Genomic DNA, 27,642 nt, shown 5'->3' with positions numbered 1-27,642 from the left:
ACCTATCCAAAAGTCTCTTAAAAGACCCTATCGTATCCACCTCCACCACTGCTGCCGGCAGCCCATTCCACGCACTCACCACTCTGAGTAAAAAAACTTACCCCTGATATCTCCTCTGTACCCACTCCCCAGCACCGTAAACCTATGTCCTCTTGTGGCAAGCATTTTAGCCCTGGGAAAAAGCCTCTGACTATCCACATGATCAATGCCTCTCATCATCTTAAACACCTCTATCAGGTCACCTCCCATCCTCCAACACTCCAAGGAGAAAAGGCCGAGTTCACTCAACCTATTCTCATAAGGCATGCTCCCCAATCCAGGCAACATCCTTGTAAATCTCCTCTGCACCCTTTCTATGGCTTCCACATCCTTCCTGTAGTGAGGCGACCAGAACTGAGCACAGTACTCCAAGTGGGGTCTGAGCAGGGTCCTATATAGCTGCAACATTACCTCTTGGCTCCTAAATTCAATTCCACGATTGATGAAGGCCAACACACCACATGCCTTCCTAACCTCAGAGTCAACCTGTGCAGCTGCTTTGAGCGTCCTATGGACTCGGACCCCAAGATCCTTGTTTTGTATGTAGTTTTTCCACTCTATCATATTTCTTTGTTCTACTGTGAATTGCTGCAAGAAAATGAATCTCAGGGTAATATATAGTGACATAATAAATTTACTTTGAATCTTGAAATCCCCAGAACCTCAATCAGACTACACTGGTATTATGTACACTACACTCAGTGATTATGGTTACTCTGCTTAACGACAAGTACAAGTGGCGAAAGGTTGAAATGAAGATCACACTTGCACAGAAGAGCAGGAACAAATATTAAGAGTTGAGAACATTACCTGTTCAATAGGCATTGGTTTTGGTATATTATTATTGCATATGCCAAAGTGCAGAAAAAGCTTTTGCATGACATCCAGACAGATGGCACCAAACATAATTACATCAAGATAGCAGAAAGAAAGCAATGCAGCATATGTTGTTGCAGTTACAAAGGAAGAATTGTGTAATGTAATGGATGCTACAACAAACCATTTCAGTAAATGGGTAATGCATCTCTGTGTAGATGTGTATCAAGCAGTACAGATGAACCTCAAAGTAGGAGAGGTGAACATTCATATGTTATCAGATTGGTCAGCTAAATGTAGAAGTGCATTGCTGATACAATTAGCTTCTGTGGCATGGAATTCTGTCGACATAGAATGGTAACTAGGAACTTCTCGCTGTAAAGGAAATCCTTCTCCTGCAGTGGGTGGCCTTCCTCTTCCTGTCCCTACTACAGGCAAATGGCATTGCAGGTCTGCATTTGGGGATTTCTCCTCCTGTACCCTTTCAATTTCTCTTCTCCCCATGGGCTTCCAGGCCCTTGGACTTCATCCTCTTCTTCCTTGAGAACTCACTGCTCCCTGTCCAAAGTAAGATTGTGCAACGCTCAACACACAATGTTGAATTCTCTGTTCCTGCTTGGAATATACCGGAAAGTACCACCAGACTGGCAGAATAATCCAACATGAATTTTGAGGATGCCTTTGCAAGGGAGCTTCACACAACTGATGAACCAGGAAAGTGGAGAATATTTTCATCCTTTAAGATTCATATTCTTGGCAGTGGAGGCTTTTGACAAAGTCTGGAAACCCAATCCCCATAAGGATGAATGAGTTCTGGGTCTCACTGCCCGTAATGCCACTGGTGCTTAGGGTGCACTGAAGTTCCTCCATCTCTGGCAGTATCCAGGGCTTACTTTGTGTCAGTAGCTTGGTTTTCACTACAGTCAGTCATGCAAGAGCCGGGTAGAGTCTCAGGAATACTATTGCACACAGATGTAGAAGGATTCTTCATTGCTGTTTCTGTAACAATTTTGTTTTACCAGTCAGGGTTGTTAGTCTTGAGTTGAATCCCTGAACCTGGAGGACCAGTGGACCTCTTAGTCTAGCCTCTACCCTTTGACCTGTTTGGCATGGATGACCTTAGCAACAAAGCACAAGGCACTGACTTCAGCCAACAGAGCTCAGCAAATCATTGAAGCATGCAAGCCTCTAAACCACAACAAAGTTGTGGTCCTCTTTAAGGATCCTGGGTGCTGCCAGGATATGTTGAAAATAAATATGTGTCACATGACAATGCTGCAAACTATCTCTCATTTCAATGATGCCTTTCCATTGAGGATTATAGCTGAATGACAGCTTCTCTCCTCATTCTGAGAGTTCTGTCCTTATGCCATGGTTTACATGCCAATGATTCTATCTGGCCATCAATGCCAGGATGCCAGCTGATGGTGTACAGGCATCAGAACCGGACTTCGAGGCTAATGGTCCCGTGTCTGAATCTGGCCGGCTCCTTGCACACTTTCCATCCGTGCTGGGTTGACTGTCGAGCTAACAAATTAGCCTCATAAAAAAGACAATGCTACAGAAATGGTTAAAATGCCACCTGATTTTCCACAAGGCACAATAAGGAACAGTTGGGATTATTGAGCATAACAGTGCAATTCACGGAAGCCAGTAGTCCATATAATCCCATTGGCCAATATATGAGCAACACACACAAAAAATGCTGGTGGAGCACAGCAGGCCAGGCAGCATCTATAGGGAGAAGTGCTGTCGACGTTTCGGGCCGAGACCCTTTGTCAGGACTAACTGAGAGGAAAGATAGTAAGAGATTTGAAAGTAGGATCTCTTTATTGCTAATTCCTACTTTCAAATCTCTTACTACCTTTCCTGTCAGTTAGTCCTGACAAAGGGTCTCGGCTCGAAACATCAACAGCGCCTCTCCCTATAGATGCTGCCTGGCCTGCTACGCTCCACCAGCATTTTTTGTGTGTGTTGCTTGAACTTCCAGCATCTGCAGATTTCCTCGTGTTGGCCAATATATGACATCCCTCTTACTGGAATAGAAGTAGATAAAGTCATTCCTCAGTATCAAAGTGCCTGGTTAACCTTACTGATGAACTTTCACTGAACTACAGCAATCGCCTGGAATGATCCTGTGGTAAGAAGTTTGAGAATTAGCAGAGAGAATAGTTTTGACATAAGTGCACAACATAAGCCCTTCCCTATATATGTATCCATCATGAATTCCTACAAATACATTCTTCTCCAGGCAAATGCACACAGGTTATGGTATTCCTGAAAAAAAAGGTCTTGATGGGTGTGGCTGTGTCTCGTTGCAGGAACTCACAGTAGGCTTCAGCAGAACCAGATGGCTTTGTGGAGATTTCTGATCAGCCTGCTGTGAATCCTGAAGATAACATGTCAGATTTTCAGGTGTCAGCACTGTGTCTTTAAATGAGAAAATGCTCATTCCATGCTGTTAATGCAATCCAGCTACACAAATCACAATTCAACATCATTTTCTGTGCAAAAGTGAATAGCTCATCCAATTACCTTGAGGCATCATTTCAAAAGCTACCACTGGTAATAAAATTGGGCATAATCACTTGAATTTATGCATTGAACAGCCATTATATGCTATTTGCACTAAAGCATGCTGTTTATGGATCCGACCTTCAGGTACAAGTGTCTAGTAAGAGTCAGGAATTTAAACTTTAATTAATACAGTAAGGAGAAATCAGTGGATAAATTCAAGGGGGTGAAAATCAACAAATGCAAAAATTGACAAAGGTCATCTATGTATTTCTGTGTTAAAGCCCTGGATCAGAGGACCTGCACTCCAGGGTATGAAAGAGCAGAACGACTGTAGAAGTAGTGGATGGAGGGACCTGCTCAAGGAGCAGTGCCTTTACAGTTCACGTGCTGACAATTACATTGATGTCACCACCAACATGCTGATGTCAAGAAATCCAACTATGTTTATGTCACAACCAAGAGAGCTCAACAATGCCTCTACATCTGGCATGTCCCCATTGACCCTTACCAATTTTTACTGACTTATTATAACACATTCTGTCTGGATGCATCCCAGTTTGTTATGGTAACTGCTCTGCTCTGCTCATGACTGCAAGAAACTACGGAGAGTTGTGGACACAGTTCAGCACATCGTGGGAACCAGCCTTCCCTCCATGGACTTTATCTATACTCATCACTGTCTCAGTAAAGCAGCCAGCATGGCAAATGACCCACCTGCCCCAGAGAGTCTCCCTTCTCCCCTCTGCCATCAGGTAGAAGATACAAAAGCCTGAAATCAGGTACATCCAGACTCAAAGACAGCTTCTATCCCACTGTTATACTCTTGAACAGACCTCTTATATAGAGAAGGTGGACTCCTGACCTCACAATCTACTCCATTATGATCTTGCACTTTATTGTTTACCTGCACTTCACTTTTTCGGTAGCTCCTACATTTTATTCTGCATTGTTATTGTTTCACTTTATGCTACCTCAATACACTGTGTAATGATCTTATCTGTATGAACAGTAGGAAAGACAAGCATTTTGCTGTATCGACACATGACAATAATAAACCAATTCCAATACCAACACACGGGCATACCTTAGCTTGACACAGTGGCACATCAGGTGGAGCTGCTACTTCACAACACCCAGATTCAATGCTGTCTGTGTGGAGTTTGCACATTATCCCAATCACAGTGTGGGTTTCTTCTGGGTGCTCCCGTACCCTTCCACATCTCAAAGGAGGAAATTGTTATGAAATTTGGTTTTTTTTGCAGCAGCAGTACAGAGTAGTGCATAAAATTACAATACACAACAATACTGTGCAAAAATCTGAGGCACCCTAGCTATATACTGTATAAACTGTTTGTGCACAGTACTGTATGTACTTTGATAATAAATTTACTTTAATTTCGACTTGAAGTAAAAAGGCAGTTCCTGGCACAGTCTTGCAGTAGGTGGGCCGAAGGGTTTATTTCATAATGCTTCTCTCTAAAGCATCCAGACAAAGCTCCAAGGGGATTATATCATTCTTTTACATATCTGTCTGATGCAAAAATCGTATCCTGAACACAAGCCTGGAGCGGGACTCAAAGTGCTCAGTTAAATGTCTAGTGTGGCACATTTTAACCCAGAAATCTTCACAACTGCATTCCACTCCAAAAGCAACCAATTTGCAGGTAGGAACTGCACACACATTCAAATTCTAGGCTACATCTTTGTATTTATTCAAGCTGACAGATTCTAGGATTATTATACACTACTTGTGCATGCAAGCCAAAAATAGCCTTTAAATTAATCCCACTTCCTACCTCTTGGTCTATGGCTTTTTTCAGTTAATACTTTTACTACCTTTTCAGGCAGTGAGTTATAGAGTCAAGTGCTGATAATTTCAAACCTACTGAGCAATATAATTTTTCTTCAACTTCACTTTTATTCTTCTACTGATTATTTTAAACTAAGCTCCAATGGTAATTGTCCTCTGTACAGTTATTGGCCTCCTGTATTGTGCTTTGGATCATATCTAGACACTCTACAGTCTGAACTCCCCAGTGTCTGGTGGTTGTCTGCCCCTGCGCAAATGGAAGGTCTGTTGAGGAGAATCAGCTGCTGTGGGTGGGTTGGGGGGGGGAGGAGAATGAGTGGAGATTGAGGGTCATTGTCCTTGGGGAAAGTCCCTGAAAAGGGTGAGCAGCAGTTTCATTGGCTGCCTTTACCTTTGGAAAGGGAAGGTGGCAGAAGTAGCTGTGGACTGGTGGAGGGCAAGCAGGGTTGATTGGGATAGGATGAGGGAAGAAACCTTGCGGAAAGCAGGTATGCGAAAGGCAGTGATTTGAAATGGAGGTGGACCAGATAGTGGGACAGACTAAGGGAGGAAAGGACTGACAGTCAGAGGGAATCAGAGGTGGGTTGAGGAAATGGATGGAGTCAGATCACATGTTGATATACATGCCTGTGTACAGTCAGATTGTGTGTGTGTGTGTGTGTATAACATGAATTCCTACAAATACTGTACATTCTTCTTCAGGCATCTGTACATGGGTCACCTATCACCTAGGATCCCCTTGTCATAGGATCAGAGATTTACAGGACCCCTTTGTCATAGGATCAGAGAATTATAGGACCCCTTTATCATAGGATCAGAGATTTACAGGACCCTTTTGTCATGGGATCAGAGAATTATAGGACCCCTTTGTCAAAGGATCAGAGAATAATAGGACCCCTTTATCATAGGATCAGAGATTTACAGGACCCCTTTGTCATGGGATCAGAGATTTACAGGACCCCTTTGTCATAGGAACAGAGAATTATAGGACCCCTTTATCATAGGATCAGAGATTTACAGGACCCTTTTGTCATGGGATCAGAGAATTACAGGACCCTTTTGTCATGGGATCAGAGATTTATTCTGTCAGGTCTGTCTGATAGCTGAAGTGAAACTGTCTCCATAGTAAAAAAATTCCCCAATAGAACTGGAAGAAAGCTTCCTCAGCCCTACTGAAAAGAATGACCGTTGACTACCAAGCTCTTCACACAGTGTTTTTTGCTGTTCGTCTCTGAAGTCTTTGGCATTCTGTTGAATGTGAGCTTTGGGGGAACCACAAGGGCACCAAGAGCATCAATCCCTTCTCCCACATATTCAATTGATCTGATAACAACTTTCTTCGTATCAGACTCTTGATTCATTTTCAGCTCTGTAAATCTGTTTTCCATTTATTGCTTTGTCAGCTCCAGGTCAGTTTCCTATCAAATTTATGTTTATGTTATATGACAGAAAAGAACTGCAAAATGGTTGCTGATCGTGTCAGAAGGGGAGAAAATATAATCGCTTCTTTGGGATACAGAGCCTTTCTTCGATGTGCTTGGCTTTGCAGAAATGGGTAGATCATTCAAGCATGCAAAATTGTTTCCACCTACGTAAAATTTCTGCAGACATCGTGTTCCTTTATTACCTGTTCCTTTTTAATGTTCAGCACTTAAATTGTTTAATTTATCACCACATCTCACAGGGAAAAGATCTCAATTATCAAACCACAGTCATTTTTGTTTAAACTGTATGATTTTATTTAGCAGTCTCTGCTTCACAGGGTCATACTGAACCGAAGCAGGCACATCAGCCCACCAGCTGCAAGCTAACCCTGTTAGATATGAAGCGTGTTGAGCAGTTGGGCAAAAGGCTTAACCTGATGGGAATGAGGCATTAGGACGTGTGGAAAATGGTAAAGCAGCAAGTACTGCAGACCATGATGCCAATTTGAACTGCACATCTGTCTGCTCATTGTCTATATCCCTCTGTACCCTGACTGGTCATGCATCTGTCTAAATGCCTCTTAAATATCATTTTCATATCTGCTTCCACCAATTCTCCTGGCAGGGGAGAATTATCTTGCTTCTGGTAAGGTTGTGCCATTACGTGGCAACTTTTTTGCGTGCAGCTCCGATTAAACTCCACAGTCACAGCCATGGGTACTTCATTGTTTTAACTATTCATTGATACTTAATATTGACTAACCTCAGACAGCAGACTTGGGTCATGAGTAAGAAAACAGAAGCAGGGACATCACACTAGTCTACAAGTATGACAGAAATGCAGAGGCTTTAGACTTCCAACTCTAGAAAATAAAATTCAAGACCTCAGAGCAAGATTGCTGTACCAAAGGACAGGGACTCCCAACAATGGCCACTCCACTTGCCTCTTCAGTACTTACATATATTTCTCCCTGTGCTGCTCCCACTGCTGATTGGGCCACTGGAACTGGATGCACGTCAGCTCTGGCAAGATTTGCAGACCATTACTTCCCTAAAAGTGAATACTAACTGGCGGTGATGCTTCACTCCCAGATGAACTCAATGCCTTTTATGCACACTTTGAGAGTGATAGTGTACCTGATAGGGTTCTGAAAACCTGTGCCAACCAACTGGTGGGAGTGTTCAAGAACATTTTTAATTGCTTACTGCTGAAGTCAAAGGATCCTACCTGCTTCAACAGGGTAATAATCGTACCAGTGCTCAAGAAGAACAGGGTGAGCTGCCTGAACAACTATCATATCTACTATAATAAAGTTCAGTCCCTAATTCAGTCCCTTCCTACCGATATCATTGACACCTCACATGCTCCTGATCTTTTCAAGGATTTCAAGTTCCCTAGCCCCCATCATCTCATTTTTATGATGGATGTCCGGTCCCTCCAACTTTATACACCTCCAACTTTAATCACATTCAACAAATTGGCAAGAGGTGAAAATAAATTAGGTTCACGAGTTTTCAGGTGGCGGGGTGGAGATACGTCTCTACCAAAGGAGGTGCAAAGTGCTCCTTCCCTCTGCTAGCCTGCAGGTCGCCCTGAAGCAAGCTGTAGCACCTGCTTAGCTTCCCCTCCAACCCCCACCCACCCCCAATCAATCACACGAAGCCATGGGAGCAGTAATGGACGGTCGTGTATGCAGCTGGTGCATATCCCAAGTCCTGGTTATGTGACTACCTTCTCTGAAGATGGCTGAGGTCACCCATTTTGTAAAGACACTGCCCAGAAGAAGGTAATAGCAAAGTACTTCTGTAGAAAAATTTGCCAAGATCCATCATGGTCATAGTCCATGATCGTCCATGTCATACAACACAGCACATGATGGTGATGATAATTACATGAGTCTTGTAATGAGTAAGGTGTGGACCTTTACTGAATTGAACTTTGCAAAGAGTTAAGTTAACTAAAGCAGCATACAGGGGAATGTTAATGAAATTTATTTATATAGACCACTAGAAGACACTTGATAAAGTCTCTCCAAAATTAATATGATCTAATTTGAAGCTGCTGGAACTGAAGGTGAACTATTAACCTAATCTCTACTTCACTTCTGAAATCTAGTTTGGCGGAAGTCCATGAAGCAGAACGTTGAGGGTGAGTAAGTTTGCCACCACTTGTAGCATGTTAATGAATGTTTCAGTAAGGTTATTCAGTCATCATTGTGCCTGCCAGCTTGCACGAATTCCCTGCTACATTTATTACATTCCGCCAAAGACTATACTTCAAAAGCACTTCATAGACTGTAAACTGCTTTGGAATGTCCTGAAGGGGACATGAAAGGAGCTAATTACATGAAAGCCTTTCTCTTTAATACTCTGTAATTCTTTGTTTTACTTTGTAAAAATTAAAGTGATTTGATGGCTTAGTTTTGAAATTACTACAGCAGTATCCAGGGGCTTGGATCATCGAGACACATGGTTGAACCCAAGCTTGGCAGGTGGCGGACTTAAATCCATGAAATTAAAGAACTGAAAAAGAAAGCTAATAAGCGCTAATAAAACTGCTGGACATTTTAAAAAGCTCTCCAAGTTGTCCAATGTCTCTGAAAGAAGGAAATCTTCCATTTTTTTTATCCAATCTGGACCATTTGTAATTCCCAGTCCACCAACAGGGTTATCTTTTAACTGTCCCCTGAAATAGCCAACGTGTCCTGCACTGCCTGAAAAATCCACGTCCCATGAACAAATTCAAAAATGAATTTGTAAATGCATGGTGAATTCTGGATGTGAACCTTCATCCCTTTATACCTTACAAGTTGAAATTTAAAGGTAACTTTTACCCTTTTGAGATAGTCTTAATATCATGCCCCCAGCTGTACTGTGATAAGTGGACCATTGCTTTAGAATATCAAATTAAATTGAACATTATGACTCCAAAGCAACACACAAACTACTGAAGGAACTCAGCAGGACAAGCAGACTCTGGGGAAATGACTGGAAAGGAAGGGAGAAGATGCCAGACTTAAGTGTTGGGGGAGGGGAAGGAGGATAGCTAGAAGGTGATAGGTGAAGCCAGGTGGGTAGGAAAGATAAAAGGCCAGAGAAGAAGAAATCTGATAGGAGAGTCGACAATAGGAGAAGGGGAAGGAGGAGGAGACCCAAGGGGTGGTGATAGGCAGGTGAGAAGAAGAAAGAGGCCAGAGTAGGGAATGGAAGAAGGTGGGGCGGGGGGAATTTGATCTCTGGAAGGAGAGATCAATATTCATGCCGTCAGGTTGGAGGTTACCCAGATGAAATACAAGGTGCTGCTCTTCCACCCTGAGGGTGGCCTCATCTCAGCACAAGGGATGGCCATGGACTGGCACTATGACACCAGTTAACATCCAAACTATTTATAATCTGTATCATTAAGTTATTGCTCTGGTTAATCACAGAACATATACAGTTTAAAGCTGAAGCTCTAATGCTCAGCATTTCCTAAAACATTCGCTGGCCACTTTTACACCTACATAGCCGTACACCGATACGCACATACACCCGTACACACATACACCAGTACACCTCTACACACATACACCCGTACACACATACACCAGTACACACATACACCAGTACACACATACACCAGTACACCCGTACACCTATACACCCATATACCTGTTTGTTAATGCAAAAATCTAATTAGCCAGTAACATGGTAGCAACTCAATGCATAAAAGCATGCAGACATGGTCAAGAGGTTCAGTTGTTGTACAGACCAAATATCAGAATGGGGAATAAACGTGACTTAATTGACTTTGACTGTGGAATAATTGTGGGTGCCAGGCGTGTCGGTTTAATTAATTCAGAAACTATTGATCTTCTGGGATTTTCACAAACAGTAGTCTCTTTTGACATCACGGACCCCTACTATTAACTGAGGGGTCCATGGACCCCAGGTTGTGAATCCCCATTCTGAAGTTTAGAGACAGTGGTGCAAACAAACAAAATAAAGTCTGATGAGCAGCCATTCTGTTGGGGGAAAAATCCTTGTTAATGAGATTGGTCAGAGGAGAATGGGCAGACTGGTTCAAAGTGACAGGAAGGTGACACTAACTCAAATAACCACATATTGATCGTGTGGATCACATGGATAGTCAGAGGCTTTTTCCCAGGGCTGAAATGGCTGCCACAAGAGGACACAGGTTTACGGTAAATACAAAGTAAACTGCAGATGCTATGGTCAAATCAAAACGTACATCCTCACCCCATCCTCCCGTCACCACAACAGGGACCGTGTTCCCCTTGTCATCACCTATCACCCCACCAGCCTCTGGATCCAGCATATTATCCTTCACAACTTCCACCACCTTCAACAGGACCCCACCACTAAGGACATCTTTCCCTCTCTACCCCTCTCTGCTTTTCACAGGGATCATTCCCTCCGCAACTGCCTGGTCCACACGTCCCTCCCCACAGATCTCCCACCAGGCACTTATCCCTGCAAGTGTAAGTGCTACACCTGTCCCTACACCTCCTCTCTTACCACCATTCAGGGACCCAAACAGTCCTTCCAGGTGAGGCAACACTTCACTTGTGAGTCTGTTGGGGTCATCTATTGCATCTGGTGCTCCCGGTGCGGCCTACTCTACATTGGCGAGACCCGATGCAGATTGGGGGACCGCCTCGTCGAACACCTACGCTCCGTCCGCCACAACAGACAGGATCTCCCGGTTGCCACCCACTTCAACTCTCCTTCACATTCCCATTTGGATATGTCCATACATGGCCTCCTCTACTGCCATGATGAGGCCAAACTTCGGTTAGAGAAACAACACCTCATATACTGTCTGGGTAGTCTCCAGCCCCTTGGTATGAACATTGAATTCTCCAATTTCCAGTAATTCCCTCCCTCTCCCTTCCCCCATCCCACTTACACTCTGCCTCCTCCTCCAGCTGCCTATCACCTCTCTCATGACTCTGCCTTCTTCTACTACCCATAGTGCTTCCCCTTAGATTCCTTCTTCACCTCTCCTGCCTATCCCCTCCCTGCTTCCCCTCCCCCACCCCTTGATCTTTCCTCTGATTGGTTTTCTACCTGGCACATTCCACCCTCCCCCCACTTTCTTTATAGGGCCCCTGCCCCCTCCTTCTTTAGTCCTGACGAAGGGTCTCGGCCTGAAACGTTGACTGCTCCTTTCAACGGATGCTGCCCGACCTGCTGAGTTCATTCAGCTTCTTTGTATATCTTCACAGGTTTACAGTGCTGGGGAATAGGTACAGAGGAGATGTCAGGGGTAAGTTTTTTACTCAGAGAGTGGTGAGTGTGTGGAATGGGCTGCTGGCAACGGTGGTGGAGGTAGATATGATAGGGTCTTTTAAAAGACTTTTAGATAGATACTTGGAAAATAGAGGGCTATGGGAAAGTCTAGTAATTTCTAAGGTAGGGACATGTTCGGCACAACTTTGTGGGCCGAAGGGCCCGTATTGTGCTGTAGGTTTTCTATGTTTCTATTACAGTGGTGGTGTGCAGAAGAGTATCTCTGAATGCACAACATGTTGAACCTTGAAGTAGATAGGCTACAGCAGCAGAAGACCATGAACGTACACTCAGTGTTGCATGAGAGAAAACAAGTAAAATAAATTTAAACAGATTAGTCTTCAGGCTGGTGAAAAGAAAGTCTTGCCTTGAATTCTTGACACATATTCTTGCTCTACTGTATTTTGGGACGGGAAAACTTCCTGTGTTTTAATATTTTCAACAACATTTCACAGTGTTTTAAAAAAGGTTGCAAATATAGTCCTACAAATCGAGGTAAATCTGTAAAATTTATCAGAGTGGGTAAATTTTCTGAATATGAGATAGCTGCAACATTGATATCAATGGTTTGTTCTAATAATAGTCCAACTCTGATGTATTTTAGAAAGAAAAATTATCTGCTCATGGTACTTGTATGGATAACAGAATGAGGGAAGGTGGGTAGCACCTAACCAGATATTATTATGATGGCAAGTCTCAACTCTTTACATTGTGTGCATATCTGTGGTGGCAAAACAGAGCACCGTCTCAGTTTACGAATGGGAAGTTATAGTGGAATCAATGAGATCTGCTGAAATGCAGGAGAAAGAATGGTGGGGGGGGGGGGGACATGAAATATAAAGAGGGAGATCTTTATCACACAGGTTAAACATTCTATGTGCAAATATGGGGATTTTGATTAATTTAACTTGTAATTCATGGCTAATGTCATAAAGACAATCTTTGGGACTTTAAAAGAAGTAACTCACATTTACATAGAAGACATGTTCAAAAGCACTTTGCAACAGACTCATTGTTTCTGATGTGCAGCTGCTATTATATTAGACAATTACAGGAGTAAATCTATGTAAACTAAGACCTCATATGTAGTCAAATGAAGAAGCAAGACCCATTTATTAGTTTGAAGCTCATTGATACAATTTAAGATATTGTGGGAAAGCACAGTAGCATAGTGGTTAGCACATTGCTTTACAGTACCAGTGACCCAGGTTCAATTCCTGCAACTGTCTGTAAGGAATTTGTACGTTCTCTCCATGACTACTTGGGTTTCCTCTGGGAGCCTTTCAGAGTTTCCTCCCACAGTCCAGAGACATACTGGTTGGTCATTGTAAATTGCCCTGAGATTAGGCTAGGATTAAAGTGGGAGATTGCTGAGGTGCAGCACAAAGGGACAGAAGGGCCTATTCCATACTGTATGCCAGTAAATTAATAAATATCAGCCAAGAAACTAGGAAATCTCCACCCCCCCCCCCCCCCCCAACACCACCACTTGTATTCACAGTACTGTCATGCAGTCTTTAGAGCTTAATGTTAAAAATGGGTGGCTTAAGTTAGTAGTTTTGTCTACACATGAACTGGAGTCTTAAGTAGAAACATTGAGCAGATAGGTGCTTGTATGTGGGAACAGAAGCAATGTTACAGATCAAAGATCATTCATCAGAACCTCATCAGTCTTAGGTATTTCCAGCAGCTTTTGTGTTTATTTTAGCTTTCCAACATCTGCAGTTGTTTTCAACCAGTTTCAAGGTTTTGTAAACCATATGTACTAGTGAATTTGTATCTGAAAGGTTACTCTGCCAGTTTTTGGACATAAATTAACTATAGAAACTTAATTTTATATAGTTCCTTATTGCAGTTCAGTGCCCCATGAAGGTTCATGGTTATGTAAAGATAGGAAGACATCCAAAGATTGGTCAAAGAGGCAGATTGTAGAAAGCATCCTCAAGAAGAGCCGAAGATGTTCAGGGAGGAATCCAGAGCTTGGGTTATGATCATCTTTATACTTCAAGGTTTATAGTCAATAGATAGCTCATGCTCTGCTGCTCCTGAAAAGACCCATCAACACTGAGAATACCAGTGACCTTTGGGTATTCAAAGGATATCCCTCATCAGCAACACAATTTCACTTACAGTATAATAACCAGAAATTATTTTCTAAAACATATCTACCCATAAGTTGATTCATGGTTGTTGATAAAAAAAAGGTGCAATATATTGTTGCTGAAGTTCATTTTACCCACCTCAATGGAACTGAATTTCAGTAGAATATACAATTGCTACAGTTTGTCAATTTAGAGTTACTGGTCATGGATGAATATTTAGGTAATCACCTCTCCGATCACAGTAGAACCAATGTGTTATATGAAAACTCAATCCACAATTCTGAGTTTCATAATAGAAATCTTTAGTTTTATAAATAATATAGTGACCAATAATTTTGCAATGTTGATTAATATAATTAATACCCATTTGGGCATTATTTTATAAAAACTTCATTACAAAATTTTAGTCCATATATCTTTAAAAATAATATCTGTTTAGCAATTTTGAATAGTGGTCAATATAAGCAGTGGATCATTAAAACTGAGCAACAAATCTCCTTTTAAATCCATGCAGTAGCATTAAAGTTCCTGATATTTTAAGAAAATGTCAAAATATCTTTCTCCTGTACCTTCTTCATAAACTACAGACCAAATTCCCAAGCTTTCAGACACTGGTCAAAATGAGGCAATAGAACTATGTCTTGGAGAACTATTTATTTACATAAATGGTAATCTCAACAGCACAATACAATAATACAGTCTAACTTAAAGGTCTAATTTTAGAACTTTCACTTTAGATGACTACTGAGCCATTTGTACAAAATAAACTCAAACTTTTAAAGGGTTAACAAAAAATTTGTCAGTACCTGCATGACGATAAGGAGGTCAAAAACAAGGATAAATGAGGCCAAAAATGCGCGGGAGACCTCATCACTTGGCAAAAATCCTCGGTTCAACTTGTCCCAGCTGATCCAGTCAGTGGTGATGACAACCACGACGACACTTGTCAGAGTGATCAGGACCGACCTGAGGGGAGAAAAAAGAGTGAGAAACTCTCACCTGTTGTTTAGAAAATGTGTCAAATTTATCAGCAATTCCCAGTTATTTAGCCAGCCGGTGGTGTAGTGGCATTCGCACCAAACTTCAAGGTGAGTAGTCCCGAGTTCGAATCTAGTCAGCTCCTTGCACACTTTCCATTCATGCTGGGTGGTGTTGAACTAACAACTTGGCCTTGTAAAAAACAAATTCTGAAGAAACAGCAATTGCTGCTCAATGCACCACAAGGCGTGGAGAGGAACAACAAAAACCCAGTTATTTATTTCAATTTTTCACAATTTCTAAAAACAATGGCTTTGATTTCTTCATATTTATTGGGCTGGGAAACATGCGGAGAATGGTAAAATAAGGCCAACAGTTCTGTAAAATTTGTGCACACAATAAGCAATAGAAACTTAGATAATCCACAGTACATAACGGGCCCTTATGCTCACAATGCTGTGCTGAACATGTACGTACCTTAGAAATTACCTCAGATACATCAGATTACCCATAGCCCTCTATCTTTCTAAGCTCCATGTACCTATCCAAAAGTATCTTAAAAGACCCTATCGTATCTGCCTCCACCACCGTTGCCAGCAGCCCATTCCACGCACTCACCACTCTCTGCATAAAAAACTTACTCTTGACATCTTCTCAGTACCTACTTCCAAGCACCTTAAAACCGTGCCCTCTTGTGTTAGCCATTTCAGCCCTGGGGAAAAGCCTCTGACTATCCACATGATCAATGCCTCTCATTATCTTATACACCTCTGAAAGGTCACATCTTATCTTACGTCGCTCCAAGGAGAAAAAGCCAATTTCCCTCAACCTATTCTCATAAGGCATGCTCCCCAATCCAGGCAACATCCTTGTAAATCTCCTCTCCACCCTTTCTATAATTTCCACATCCTTCCTGTAGAGGTTGGCAGAACTGAGCACAGTACTCCAAGTGGGGTCTGACCAGGGTCCAAAAATAGCTGTAACATTACCTCACGGCTCTTGAACTTAATCCCACGGTTGATGAAGGCCAATGCACTGTATGCCTTCTTAACCACAGAGTCAACCCGCGCAGCAGCTTTAAGTGTCCTATGAACTAGGGCTCCAAAATCCCTCTGATCCTCCACAATGGCAAGAGCCTGATCATTAATACTATATTCTGCCATCATATTTGACCTACCAAAATGAACCACCTCACACTTATCTAGGTTGAACTCCATCTGTCACCTCTGAGCCCAGTTTTGCATCCTATTGATGTCCCGCTGTAACATCTGACAGCCCTCCATGCTAACCACAACACCCCCAACCTTTGTGTCATCAGCAAACTTACTAACCCATCCCTCCACTTCCACATTCAGGTCATTTATAAAAATCACAAAGAGAAGAAGCCCCAGAACAGATCCCTGAGGCACACCACTGGTCACCAACCTCCATGCAGAATATGACCCGTCTACAACCACTCTTTGCCTTCTGTGGGTAAGCAAGTTCTGGATCCACAAAGCAAGGTCCAATATTTTCACTATGTCAATGTGTCAGTTGACGTTTCATTGCTACACATACCTTCAGTGAAAAGTTTCAGAGGTGTCCATGGTTACACGGATCCCAGTTCAAGATTTCCCTGCACAGTGGTATTCCCTTACAGACCCTTTGCAGTGGATCCACCAACATCAATGTGTCCCGTAGCACATGATCTTACACCTTGGAACATGCTCATACAGCATTTTCATTCAGTCACTGGAAGACCCACAAATTTGAGGCAAATTGTACCTTTTGCTGAGTTGGTAATCTTACAGCAGCAGCCATCGTTTGCCTCAAAATGGAGTTTATAGAACACATAGAAACTTATTTCATGTCACAAACAAGAGAAAATCTGCTGATGCTGGAAGTCCAAGCAACACACACAAAATGCTGGAGGAACTTAGCAGGCCAGGTAGCATCTATGGAAAAGAGTACAGTCAAGTGTGTATAACTTATTTTGTGTACCAACTCAAGATGAACCTTGACAAAGGCCTTCTTGGCAAAGGAATGGTCAACAAGCAGATAGATGACATTTCATCCACACTGCAGCCATCTCAAAGGTAGCATGCAGTGGAGAGCGAGACTTTAGCTGTGCATAAGGGAACTGACAAGAAGCATCCTTCTCAATATCAGACAAGCAATGCCTTAGTATTTGTTTGAGAGTTTTGATGAGGAGGCATCTCACCAAATTACTTTGACAGACTACTTGGATTAAAGATGAGCTATTTTTATCACATGTACATCGAAGTATCAAAACATACAGTGAATTACATTGTTTGTCTCAAATTAAATCAGTGAGGATTGTGCTGGGCAGCCCACAAGTGTTGCTACATTCCAGTGTCAACGTTGCATGCCCGCAACTCACTAACCCTAACCCATACGTCTTTGGAACATGGGAGGTAATGGGACACCCGGAGAAAACACATGTAGTCACAGGAAGAACATAGGCAGATGCAGGGAATGAAACCCAAACAGTGATCACTAGCACTATAAAACGATATGCTAACCACTATGCTACCATACTACCCATCCAAAAGGATTCACTGTCTCCATTTCCCACAAGGTGTTGAGGACATTCTGTGCAGGCCAATGCCTGATTGACTTGTGGTCAAAAGCATTTTTCTGCAGAACCAAATAGTGCAGTTTGGTCCATCTAAATAGAGCAGTGCAGCTGGAGCCTTCCTTTCCAACAGCAGGGTCAGGTAGAACATCAGTACGTCATGACACCTACTCAAGCAAACACCAAGAGTCTCTGTTACACAGAGACCTATGCTGCAACATACAAAGGTGGCCATTAAGGTTAGGATAGCACCAAGAGAACTTCATAATAGTGAACAGGTTATTTTAACAATTAACAGGGAGTCCTACTCTCACATTCTCAACTTCTCCTGATGTTGACTGAACCTAGTGTTTGGACGATGATTTAGTGCTGGGCCAAATCAGGAAATTTGGGTACAGGCAGTGGAGTCCAGGTCCCAGAGTCAGAGCATACCAAAGTAACTGAGCTTGTCGTCTGGATGACGATTTAGGAGCCAAGCTAGATTGAAACGGTCATAATGCCGGGTCCCCAGGCCAGGGATGGACTGGCTCAGTTCACTGCTCGGCACGGCACTGAATGAAAGGTCTGGGGACGGCATCTCTGTGGACTTCAGTTCAGAATGCTATTGGCTTGCATTTATTGTTTACAATATTTGTTTTTTTTCTGCACATTGTGTATGACAGTCTTTTTTTTTGGGGTTCTTTTGGGTTTCTTTGCTTCGTGGTTGCCTGTTAGGAGACTCAAGCTTATATAATGTATACATACTTTGATAATAAATGTACTTTGAAGATTGAACTTTTCTCTTTCAAGTTGGCTATTCGCTCCTGCCAGTTCCTCCGAACCATATTTCCAGCATCTTTCAGGTGATGCATGTTGCAAAGTTGCAGTACAACATGACAAACTGACTTATCTCCTGCATAAGACCATAAGACAAAGGAGCAAAGTTAGACCATTCAGCCCATTGAGACTGCTCTGCATGGATCAGTGGCAATAATACACAAACTTGTCAAATTTACGGAGCAGCTGAATATGATTCAGAATACTAATGGACAATATGGAAGTGTCAGTTTATTTAGGGTTGGTTGTCCCATGCTTATGAAAACATAGCATGCATTAAAACTGTGAACTGCACCACAGCTTGGTTAGGCATGGATGAGATGTACCAAAAGCCTATTTCTACACTGCACTATGACTCTGTGAAGTAGGATCTCTAACGTATCAACTTTTCATCGAATCATCACATCGCAAGTCCCCTTTGATTAACTGGGCATCTAGCCTGTGGCAACTCATGCAGCATTAGCAGTTGTTAGCTGAGAGGATTAAGCCCATCAAACTTGGCAAAAGGTGGCTGCCATTCAAGAAGCACATGTTCTGCAAACAAATCACAGTGGATATTGAACAACAAATCTAAACTGTGCAAATTGAGAGCTCTGTCCAGTAGATAAACTAGCTTCTAAAGTTTGTGGCATGTTCTGTATATTGTTAGCAGCTCCTCTCTGGAACTACATAAAGGATAAAGCACATTAATCTATTAAAATGGTACTATGTGTACACACACACACACACACACACACACACACACACACACACACACACACACACACACACACACACACACACACACACACACACACACACACACACACACACACACACACACACACACACACACACACACACACACACACACACCAAACCACTGCAGTGCAGAAGAAATGATGCCGTTGCACACTAATCAATCTGTTTCCTGAGGGAGCCATGATCAGAAAATGTGTGGTTAGAAATTTGGCACCGTATAATCAAGTTCGTCTTCATTAAAAAAACATTAGGCTCATTAACTGCAAAATTCATTTCCATTGCGCCTGTTGTCTGGGCACCAAAGCCAAACCAGGGAACATCTTTCTGCAACAGAAATGACGTTGCCCTAGCAATGATGCTTAAGGGGGACATCAACTAATTGCAGGTAATTTGCTGGTTGATTTCTATCAATGCTTCCTGTGACTGCACAAGGCTTTCTAGAATTCTTCATCTTTGTTTAAGCCTAGAGGGAGTGGCAAGGAATCGACATAAACTTGCTGCTCCCATACATTTATCAGGATTCCGTTTACTCCTTGGTAGAAGGGCATCTCTGACTACACTCATGCCAATTTACAGTACTCTGAACTCTGAGACAGCCAGAAGACTTAGGAGAAAAATTAGGCCATTTGTCCCAGCGAGTTCAATCATGGCTGATCTATTTTCCCTCTCAACCCCATTCTCCTGCCTTCTCCTGGTAACCTTTGCCACAATACTGTAAGACATAGGAGCAGAATTAGCCCAATTTGCCCATGGAGTCTACCCTGCCATTCCATCATGGTTGATTTGTTATTCTTCTCATTCCCATTGTTCTGCCTTTTACCTGTCACCTTTGATGTCCTTACTAACTGAGAATCTATCAACTTCAGTATTAAATATATCCAATGACTTAGCCTCCACAGGTGTCTGTGGCAATGAATTTCACCACCCTCTGGCTAAAGAAATTCCTCCTCATCTCTGTTCTAAAGGGATATCCTTCTATTCCGAAGCTGTACCCTCTGGTCCTAGAATCCCCCACAACAGGAAACTTCTTCCCCACATCCACTCTACCTAGGCCTCTCAATATTCAATTAAAATTCATTCACTCTATCAATGTCCAGCTGGTGTATGACCATGAACACTATAATTTAACATTATAATTAATTCTGTATACTAATCTGCTGTACCATTCTCACTGGAGCCATCAGAATGAACCAAAAGGTGGCTGACATTGGAGAGGCTTCAAAGGAGGTTTACGAAAATGACTTTGGGATTGAAAGGCTTGTCATATGTAGAGCGTTTGATGGCCCTGGGCCTGTATTTACTAGACTTCAGAAGAATGCAGGGGGGGTGGGGGTCCTCATTGAAACCTATCAAATGGTGAAGGGCCTCGATAGAATGCATGTGGTGAAGATGTTTCCTATGGTGGGGGAGCCCAAGATGAGAGGGCACAGCCTCAGAATAGAGGAACATCCATTTCAAACAGAGCAGAGGAAGAATTTATTTAGCTAGAGACTGGTGAATCTGTGGAATTCATTGCGATAGGCAGCTGTAGAGGCCAAGTCATTAGGAATATTTAATGCAGAGCTTGTCAGATACATGATTAGTCAGGGCATGAAGGGATAGGGAGAGAAGGCAGCAGATTGGGGTTGAGAAGGAAAATGAATCCGCCATGATGAAATGGCAGAGTAGACTTGATGGACCAAATAGCCTAATTCTGCACCTATATCTTATGGTGTTATGGACAGCCAAGTGTACAACACAACTGCCATGGAACATATTGTGGAAGGTGTTAACGCAGACCATTAATGTGCTCAAATATTAATTCCAACACAGGGGCTATTCTGAACAGGGCTGTGTGTGTCTCAGTATCCACTGCAGGGGCTATTCTGAAGGGGCCTCTGTGTGTCTCAGTATTTGCCACAGGGGCTATTCTGAAGGGGCCTCTGTGTGTCTCAGTATTTGCCACAGGGGCTATTCTGAAGGGGCCTCTGTGTGTCTCAGTATCCACTGCAGGGGCTATTCTGAAGGGAAATCTGTGTGTCTCAGTATTCAAGGTACTTTCCTGTATGCTGTGCAAGTTTATCATCAAGAAAATTCAAGTGTGGATAGCAGTGCAGAGTGAGCAACTGTGGAGGAAGAGAACAGAACGAGGGAGGTGCATTAAGGAAACAACCTAGATAACTTTGGATAACTGCCCCTCAGCAACCCATATGACTGGGATACCAAACAACCCAATGCTAAATTCCTATTCACCAAAGGACTTGCATCTTATCCTTTCATCTAGCAATACCCATTGCCCCTATCACGTCTCCCCATTCTCTCCCTCGCTCTCTCCTGCCCGATCTCATTGTCACTCTGCCCCTTCCTTTCTTCACTTGTAATTCTTAAGCCAAGCACGAAGGCTGAAGGATAAACAAGTTGCTAAACCAAGAAAGAGTGACAGTGAGGGTGAGAAAGGAAGAGTGAGTGAGTGTGTGTGTGTGTGTGTGTGTGTGTGTGTGTGTGTGTGTGTGTGTGTGTGTGTGTGTGTGTGTGTGTGTGAGAGAGAGAGAGAGAGAGAGAGAGAATGCATAAAGAGAATGAAGTTAGGGATGGTATATATGAAGACAAAATACATTTGATAGAGAATCTGAGAGTGAAAGTGTTTGCAAAAGAGAGGTGCAGATGGAGTACGGGAGAGTGTATGAAAGAAAAGGAGGGTACACCAGTGCAGATGAGAAAGAGTGAAAGAAGACAAAGTATACACTGTATGAAGAAAAGAGTGCATGAGAGAGTGTGAGAAAAATAAAGAGAGAAAGTACACAGAAGAGAGTGAGAGATTTGTAGTACAGTGGAGAAACAGGCCTTTCAGCCCACCAGTGATATGTCATCAACCACCTACGTGAACTAATCCAACATGAATCCCATGTTATTCTCACCAGCTCCCTTCAGACTCTCCCACTCACTTACACACTATGCAGCAGTCAATTCATATCAACCCACATGTTCTTCAGATGTGGAAGGAAACTAGAGTAACTCAGGGAAATCTACAGAGTTAGAGAGGATATGACAGCACCAGCGGTCAGGATTGATTCTAAACTGCTGGAGCTTGAGGCAGTTCTACCAACTGTACCATAATGCCTCACTGTATGCAACAGAATGGGAGGGGGTAGGAGCAGAGGAGCAGAGGGGGAGGAGGGGAGGGGGAGAGAGAAAGGGAGGGGAAGGGGAGGAGGGGAAGGAAGGAGCAGGAGGAAGAGAGGGGAGGAAAAGAGGGGGAGGAGAAGAGGGGAAGAGGGGAGAGGAGAAGAGGGGAGAAGGGAAGGTAAGAGGAAGGAGAGGATGGAGGAGGAAAGGGGAGGAGGAGGGGGAGTGGGGAGCGGGGGAGGAGGGGGGAGGGAGAGAAAGAAGGAGAAAGAAAGAAAGATATAGCAAATGATGACTATGGATGTATTCCAGGCAGCTGAAAGCAACATCCAAAGGTGATTAAATTAGGATATTTGCAAAATTCTAAAAATAGAAAAGCAAAGATATCTTAAAGGCTTGTGAGTTCAAATTAGGTTAAGATGGCTCTTGTTGGAACAAGCTAAATTATTAATATCTAACATCACTGGACCTAAAATGCTACCTATCTTCCTTAGGCCACACTAACAACCCATGTTCCCTTCAAACTCACTTCCAAAGATGACAAAAAAGAATATTCTAATTTTCTGACCAGCATTTCGAGGCCAAGATTATTGTTTCCGCTGACTGGAGCGTGAAAATCATGGTTTATAACTATTGATGAAAATCTGAGTTCCACCTGAAATAAGTGCCCGGGATGGGGTAATATGGGGTTTTCTTCAACATTCACAGGCTCCTCCCAAATCATTTGTCTCTTCGGTCACTTATTGTCCAGCTAAATAGATTTCAACTCCTACATGTACAATCATACACATTGGGTCCAGAATTAACACACATTTTGTTTGCTTTAGTTAAGACATCTAAGGCCATGAAATAATGGTAGCATTTAATTATTTAATATGTATAGTTGTCAACCCTTGCATATCTTGTTTGCTTGGCCTTAGATGTGAGAAACATTCAATTTGTTTCTTAAAACTGAATGGTCCAATTTCCAAATTAATTAACACTTATGCCTCATACCGCACTGTGGAGCTCAGGTTCTTCGTCCTCCCCCAAATAACCCTTCAGCAGCCTAACAGTACACCCTTTAACAACATTTATATTGGATTTAAGCTTACCAAACTGAAAACAAATGCAGCCCTCTGAACTGCCTGCAACTGACTGACTCCCGTGAAGTACCACTGTCGACTGAGTGGTAACCTCTTCATTTCACAAACCTCATCAGGCTCTTTTCAAGCTAAAGCTATCACACCACATCATTAGGGTGGAATAAAATGAATGCACAGAAATGTTGGGAACAATATCCTCAAAGAAAAGAGATTACCCTATATTTTCTTGCATGTACATTTGCTGAATAACAGTAAAATAATTTACAGGTGTGCTTTGAATAATATATCTTTAGACATCATGCAGAAAGCCATTTTACTTCAACGTATGGAGCATAAAGCCTAAAAACTGCTTGCTTTGTTATGCAAACACAAAAAGTCTATACATTCTTTAAAAAATAAAGGTAATCTGCATTCATGAATGTTTAATGGCTGCAGTGCTGCTGAATGAGAACAAAGAGTCACCTGAAGTGAAGTATGTGCATCGTTTTTATTAAATCCTTAAAGACTTCCATGCTGATAGAGCTGAACATGTTGCTGAGGCCCACTGGAGTACAGAGCTTTGCGATGGTGCAATTGCCAAAGCAAAACGATGTCCTCCATTGATTGTTGCCTGACAGATTAGTTAGCTCATTTTACCTATGTGACTGAGTCTGACTCTTCCTTCCCAGCATGTGCAATGCATTTTAATAGAATTCCTGGAACATTTCCTACTGACAAATGCAATTTTTTTGTAGGTCCTTGGATCACTGAAGTGTCATTTTGTCCCCATCAATGAAGTAAAAGCCTACAGAATCCCGTGTACTGTAAGGCAACAGTGTGTGGAAGAACAAAGAAATAAATTAAACGGAATACTGAAGCTGCAGGAACCTCCACATAAATTTCACTGCAAACACTCATCATAAATATTTAATCCCTCCCTCGAGACAATGCATGATTCTGGAGTCATTCCAAGCATTAATTCCATTCTATTAGACAGCTTGCACAATGTTCATTCAGTAACTTAAAATGATTGAATCCTTAAATGTCTTCATACTTAAGTGAACAGAGCACTAATCAAGGATGTGCTTAAGTTAAAACAAGCTTTGTGTTTTCAACAACAAGAAATTCACCCAATGTGTCTGAGCTCATTAAGTGCTATGGATCTCACTTGCTGTAATTACAGTGCAGCTTCTGATTCCAGGAGATATTCACGCACAGGCGATGTTTCCCGAGGGTTGCCTAATGTATATAAGCCACAGTAAATCAATGGAGACCAGTGCAGGCTTAAGGTACCCATAAAACATTGATATTTATGGAGCATTTTCCTTGAGAAACACCAATCCCATTTAACCTTCACAAAAGTGATATTAGAGCTCTCAGGGGTGACTGTTGGGCAAGATTTCAGGCTGCAGTATAAGATGCTGTAGATTTAATACCTTTGATGAATGGGGTTTAAAGCTGTTTTGACAGTCCATTGTTTATAACACTTAATTGAACCATAAACTATATTAACAAAGAGAGCAGGATGTAGTTACGTGGCAGTTCAACAGGTTTAAACTCTGGCAATCTGTTGCAAAGTGCTGATTCAGATGCTCATACCTAATTCACCAACTCTCAACAGCAGAACAAGACGTTTGAGTGACTAGGATTAGCTGTCATGCTGGTTGGGAGTCTTAGTTCAGAAATATGGGCCTATGTCAGTTGGGTCGGCCATGGATATTGCATCCTAGCTGTCTAGAAAAGCAAGCCTGGGCAGTACCATATGGAGAGCAAGCTGTTGCCCACCTAGCAAGCTCCCCTTTTCCACACATCTGATGACCCAAAAGAACGGCAGGAACTGATACAGTTTGACACCAGCAGCATCAATGAAGTAAAAGCCTACAGAATCCCATGTACTGTAAGGCAACAGTGTGTGGAAGAACAACTGAGTTGCTAATCAGTGTTGCACTCAATGTAGGACTGCCTTCAGGACTCCAGCTCCAGATATTTTCCCTCCGAGTTTACACCCAAAGCCTTCCCATGAGTGGGTATGGTCACAAGGCAGCGGAGGCTTGAGATCAGAGTTTTCTTCCTCCTAGATGAGTTGCCAACCACGGTTGATGAGCCCCATCTGCCCAAAGTGACTGGTTTTAAGACTCCAGCAGCCCACCTTTGCCCCTTCTCCTGTCAGTAGAAATGGTCCTACTGGGGTTAGTAGCGAAGCCACAGGTGAAGGCCAGGAGGTGGACTTGGTTGTCAGAGGCTATTTGAAGTACACGCAACTGGGAAAATTTAAAAGGTAGTGGGTGCTTATCCCCAATACCACTCCCTGCTATAACAACCTTAAGGAACAGCTGGTATAGAAGATTAAATATGTTATTCTGAAATCAACTAGTTACTGTATGTTTAATAGCAAATCTCATCTTTAGTAAGCATCTCTCCTAATAAAACAATTAAGGTAAAAAAAATACTAAGAAGATAAGAAATCAGCACAATACAGCCATTTGGCACCTCACCTCGGAGCACAAGTCCCTTAGAAAGGGTCTGGAGGAGGTTAACGTGAATGAAAGGGTTAACCTATGAGGAGTGTTTGATAGCTCTTGGCCTGTACTCACCTGTGTTTAGAGGAATGGAGGGGGGGGGGGGTGGATTTTCATTGAAACCTATTGAATATTGATAGGCCTTGACTGAGTGGAAGTGGAGAGGATCTTTTCTATAGTGGGGAGTCTGGGACAAGAGGGCACAACCTCAGAATAGAAGGATGTTCCTATAGATCAGATATGAGGAGGAATTTCTTTAATCAGAGTGTGGTGAATCTGTGGAATTCATTGCCACAAACAGCTGTAGTAGCCAAATCATTGGGTATATTTAATGTGGAGGTTGATAGATTCTTGATTAATAAAGGTGTCAGATGCTACAAGGAGGAGAATAGGATTGAGAGGGATAATAAATCAGCCATGGTGGAATGATGGAGCAGACTCAATGGGTCGAATGGCCTAATTCTTCTTCAATACCTTACGATTTCACATTTGCTTTGCCATTCAATAAAATCATTATCTTTACCACAGAGATACTTTCCTGCACTAAACCCATACCCCTTGATTCCATTAAAAGTCTGTCCACCTTTACCTTCAAACATGTTAGTGATTGACCTTCCACAGCTATAGTGTAGAGTTCATAGATTTGCCAGTCTTTGGGTGCATTTGACATAATGTGGATACATACAGGAAAGAAACATTAACAAAAAGAACTGACAAGAAACACTAATTGGGCCACATATTGATAAGGCTAGAACTGGTGTTTGTTGGCTGAGTAGCTCTTTCTTTGCTGAGCATTCTATATCTTCCAGTAAGTTAAAGATATGTCACTTTCTTGTACCATTTTCTTTATGAAGGGTTAACAGTTATGTTGTACTTTGCCTCATCTTTTCTTAATTCAAATCTCTTTGGTGAAACTGGCCCTGAACCGGTTTCATTTTTTGTTGTTGTTTCCTAACCACATAAAGTAAAAGGAACTGAAAAAATAGTTTTTCTTGTCAGGGAACTAGTTAGTGGACCTGCTAATTAACCAGATACTGCTGCCTCCCTGTTGCTACATGTTAAAGACTTCAGTTCAAACAAGCCTCAACTGAAGTATCTAAAACAACAAATCATCCACATACTGTCTCCAATCATTATGGGTTATATTTCCAATGACTTTTCATTGATTGAGCCTCGAGGTAAATTCATTAATATACCAATAGCTCTATCTTTCTTCAACAGTTCCAGCATCTCGTTTGCAAGATGGATTGCAAAACTTAATTAATTCAAGTTAATGTAAAGCAATGCTTCATGATAAATCATATTCAACTCCTGGTCAGTGAGAAAAGCTACAAGAAAATACTGAATTGTAAAGCAGATCTATTGCCTAAAGGATCTGCATGTAATATTTAAAGTTGTGCAACTGTTGGAATCACATACTGGACAGCACAGTGCTTCAATGAACTGCGCTTGATCCGAAGTTCCTGCTGTCATTGTGGAGTTTGCACATTCTCCCTATCACCGGATGAGATTTCCCTGGGTGTACCAGTTTCTTCCCACGTTCCAAAGACATGCAGTTTTGAAGGAAAATGACTCACTGTAAATTATCAGTAATGTAGTGGACAGTGTAAAGATCTTAGGATATATCCTTTCAGAAAAGCACAGCAGCATCTTCACTTCCTGAAGAGATTGAGGCTGGTGAGGCTTCTTCTGCTCCCCCCATTTTTTACAGGAGTACCATCGAGAGTATTGAACAGCTGCACCACCATCTGGTACAGGAATTGCAAGGCATCTGACCACGTCCCTATAAAGGATTGCGAGGACTATTGAGAAGATCATCAGGATCTCTCTTCCACCCAATTTGG

The 27,642-nt window shown here is 42.3% G+C and overlaps 1 protein-coding gene across 5 annotated transcripts in view; it reads right to left on the bottom strand.

Annotated features, from left to right (window-relative positions):
- tmem117 (transmembrane protein 117) overlaps positions 1–27,642 on the bottom strand; it is a 411,893-nt gene that overhangs the window by 48,849 nt on the left and 335,402 nt on the right. For all 5 annotated transcript variants that reach the window (XM_073059705.1, XM_073059706.1, XM_073059703.1 and 2 more), the window contains one exon: positions 14,807–14,966. In XM_073059705.1, the coding sequence (XP_072915806.1) occupies positions 14,807–14,966 (160 nt within the window). The remainder of the gene's footprint in view (positions 1–14,806; positions 14,967–27,642) is intronic.

The sequence above is a fragment of the Hemitrygon akajei genome, chromosome 10 (genome assembly GCF_048418815.1).
Source record: "Hemitrygon akajei chromosome 10, sHemAka1.3, whole genome shotgun sequence".
Lineage (NCBI taxonomy): Eukaryota > Metazoa > Chordata > Chondrichthyes > Myliobatiformes > Dasyatidae > Hemitrygon > Hemitrygon akajei.
The sequence above is the reverse complement of the archived record's forward strand: the minus strand, read 5'-3'. Positions and strand labels throughout refer to the sequence as shown.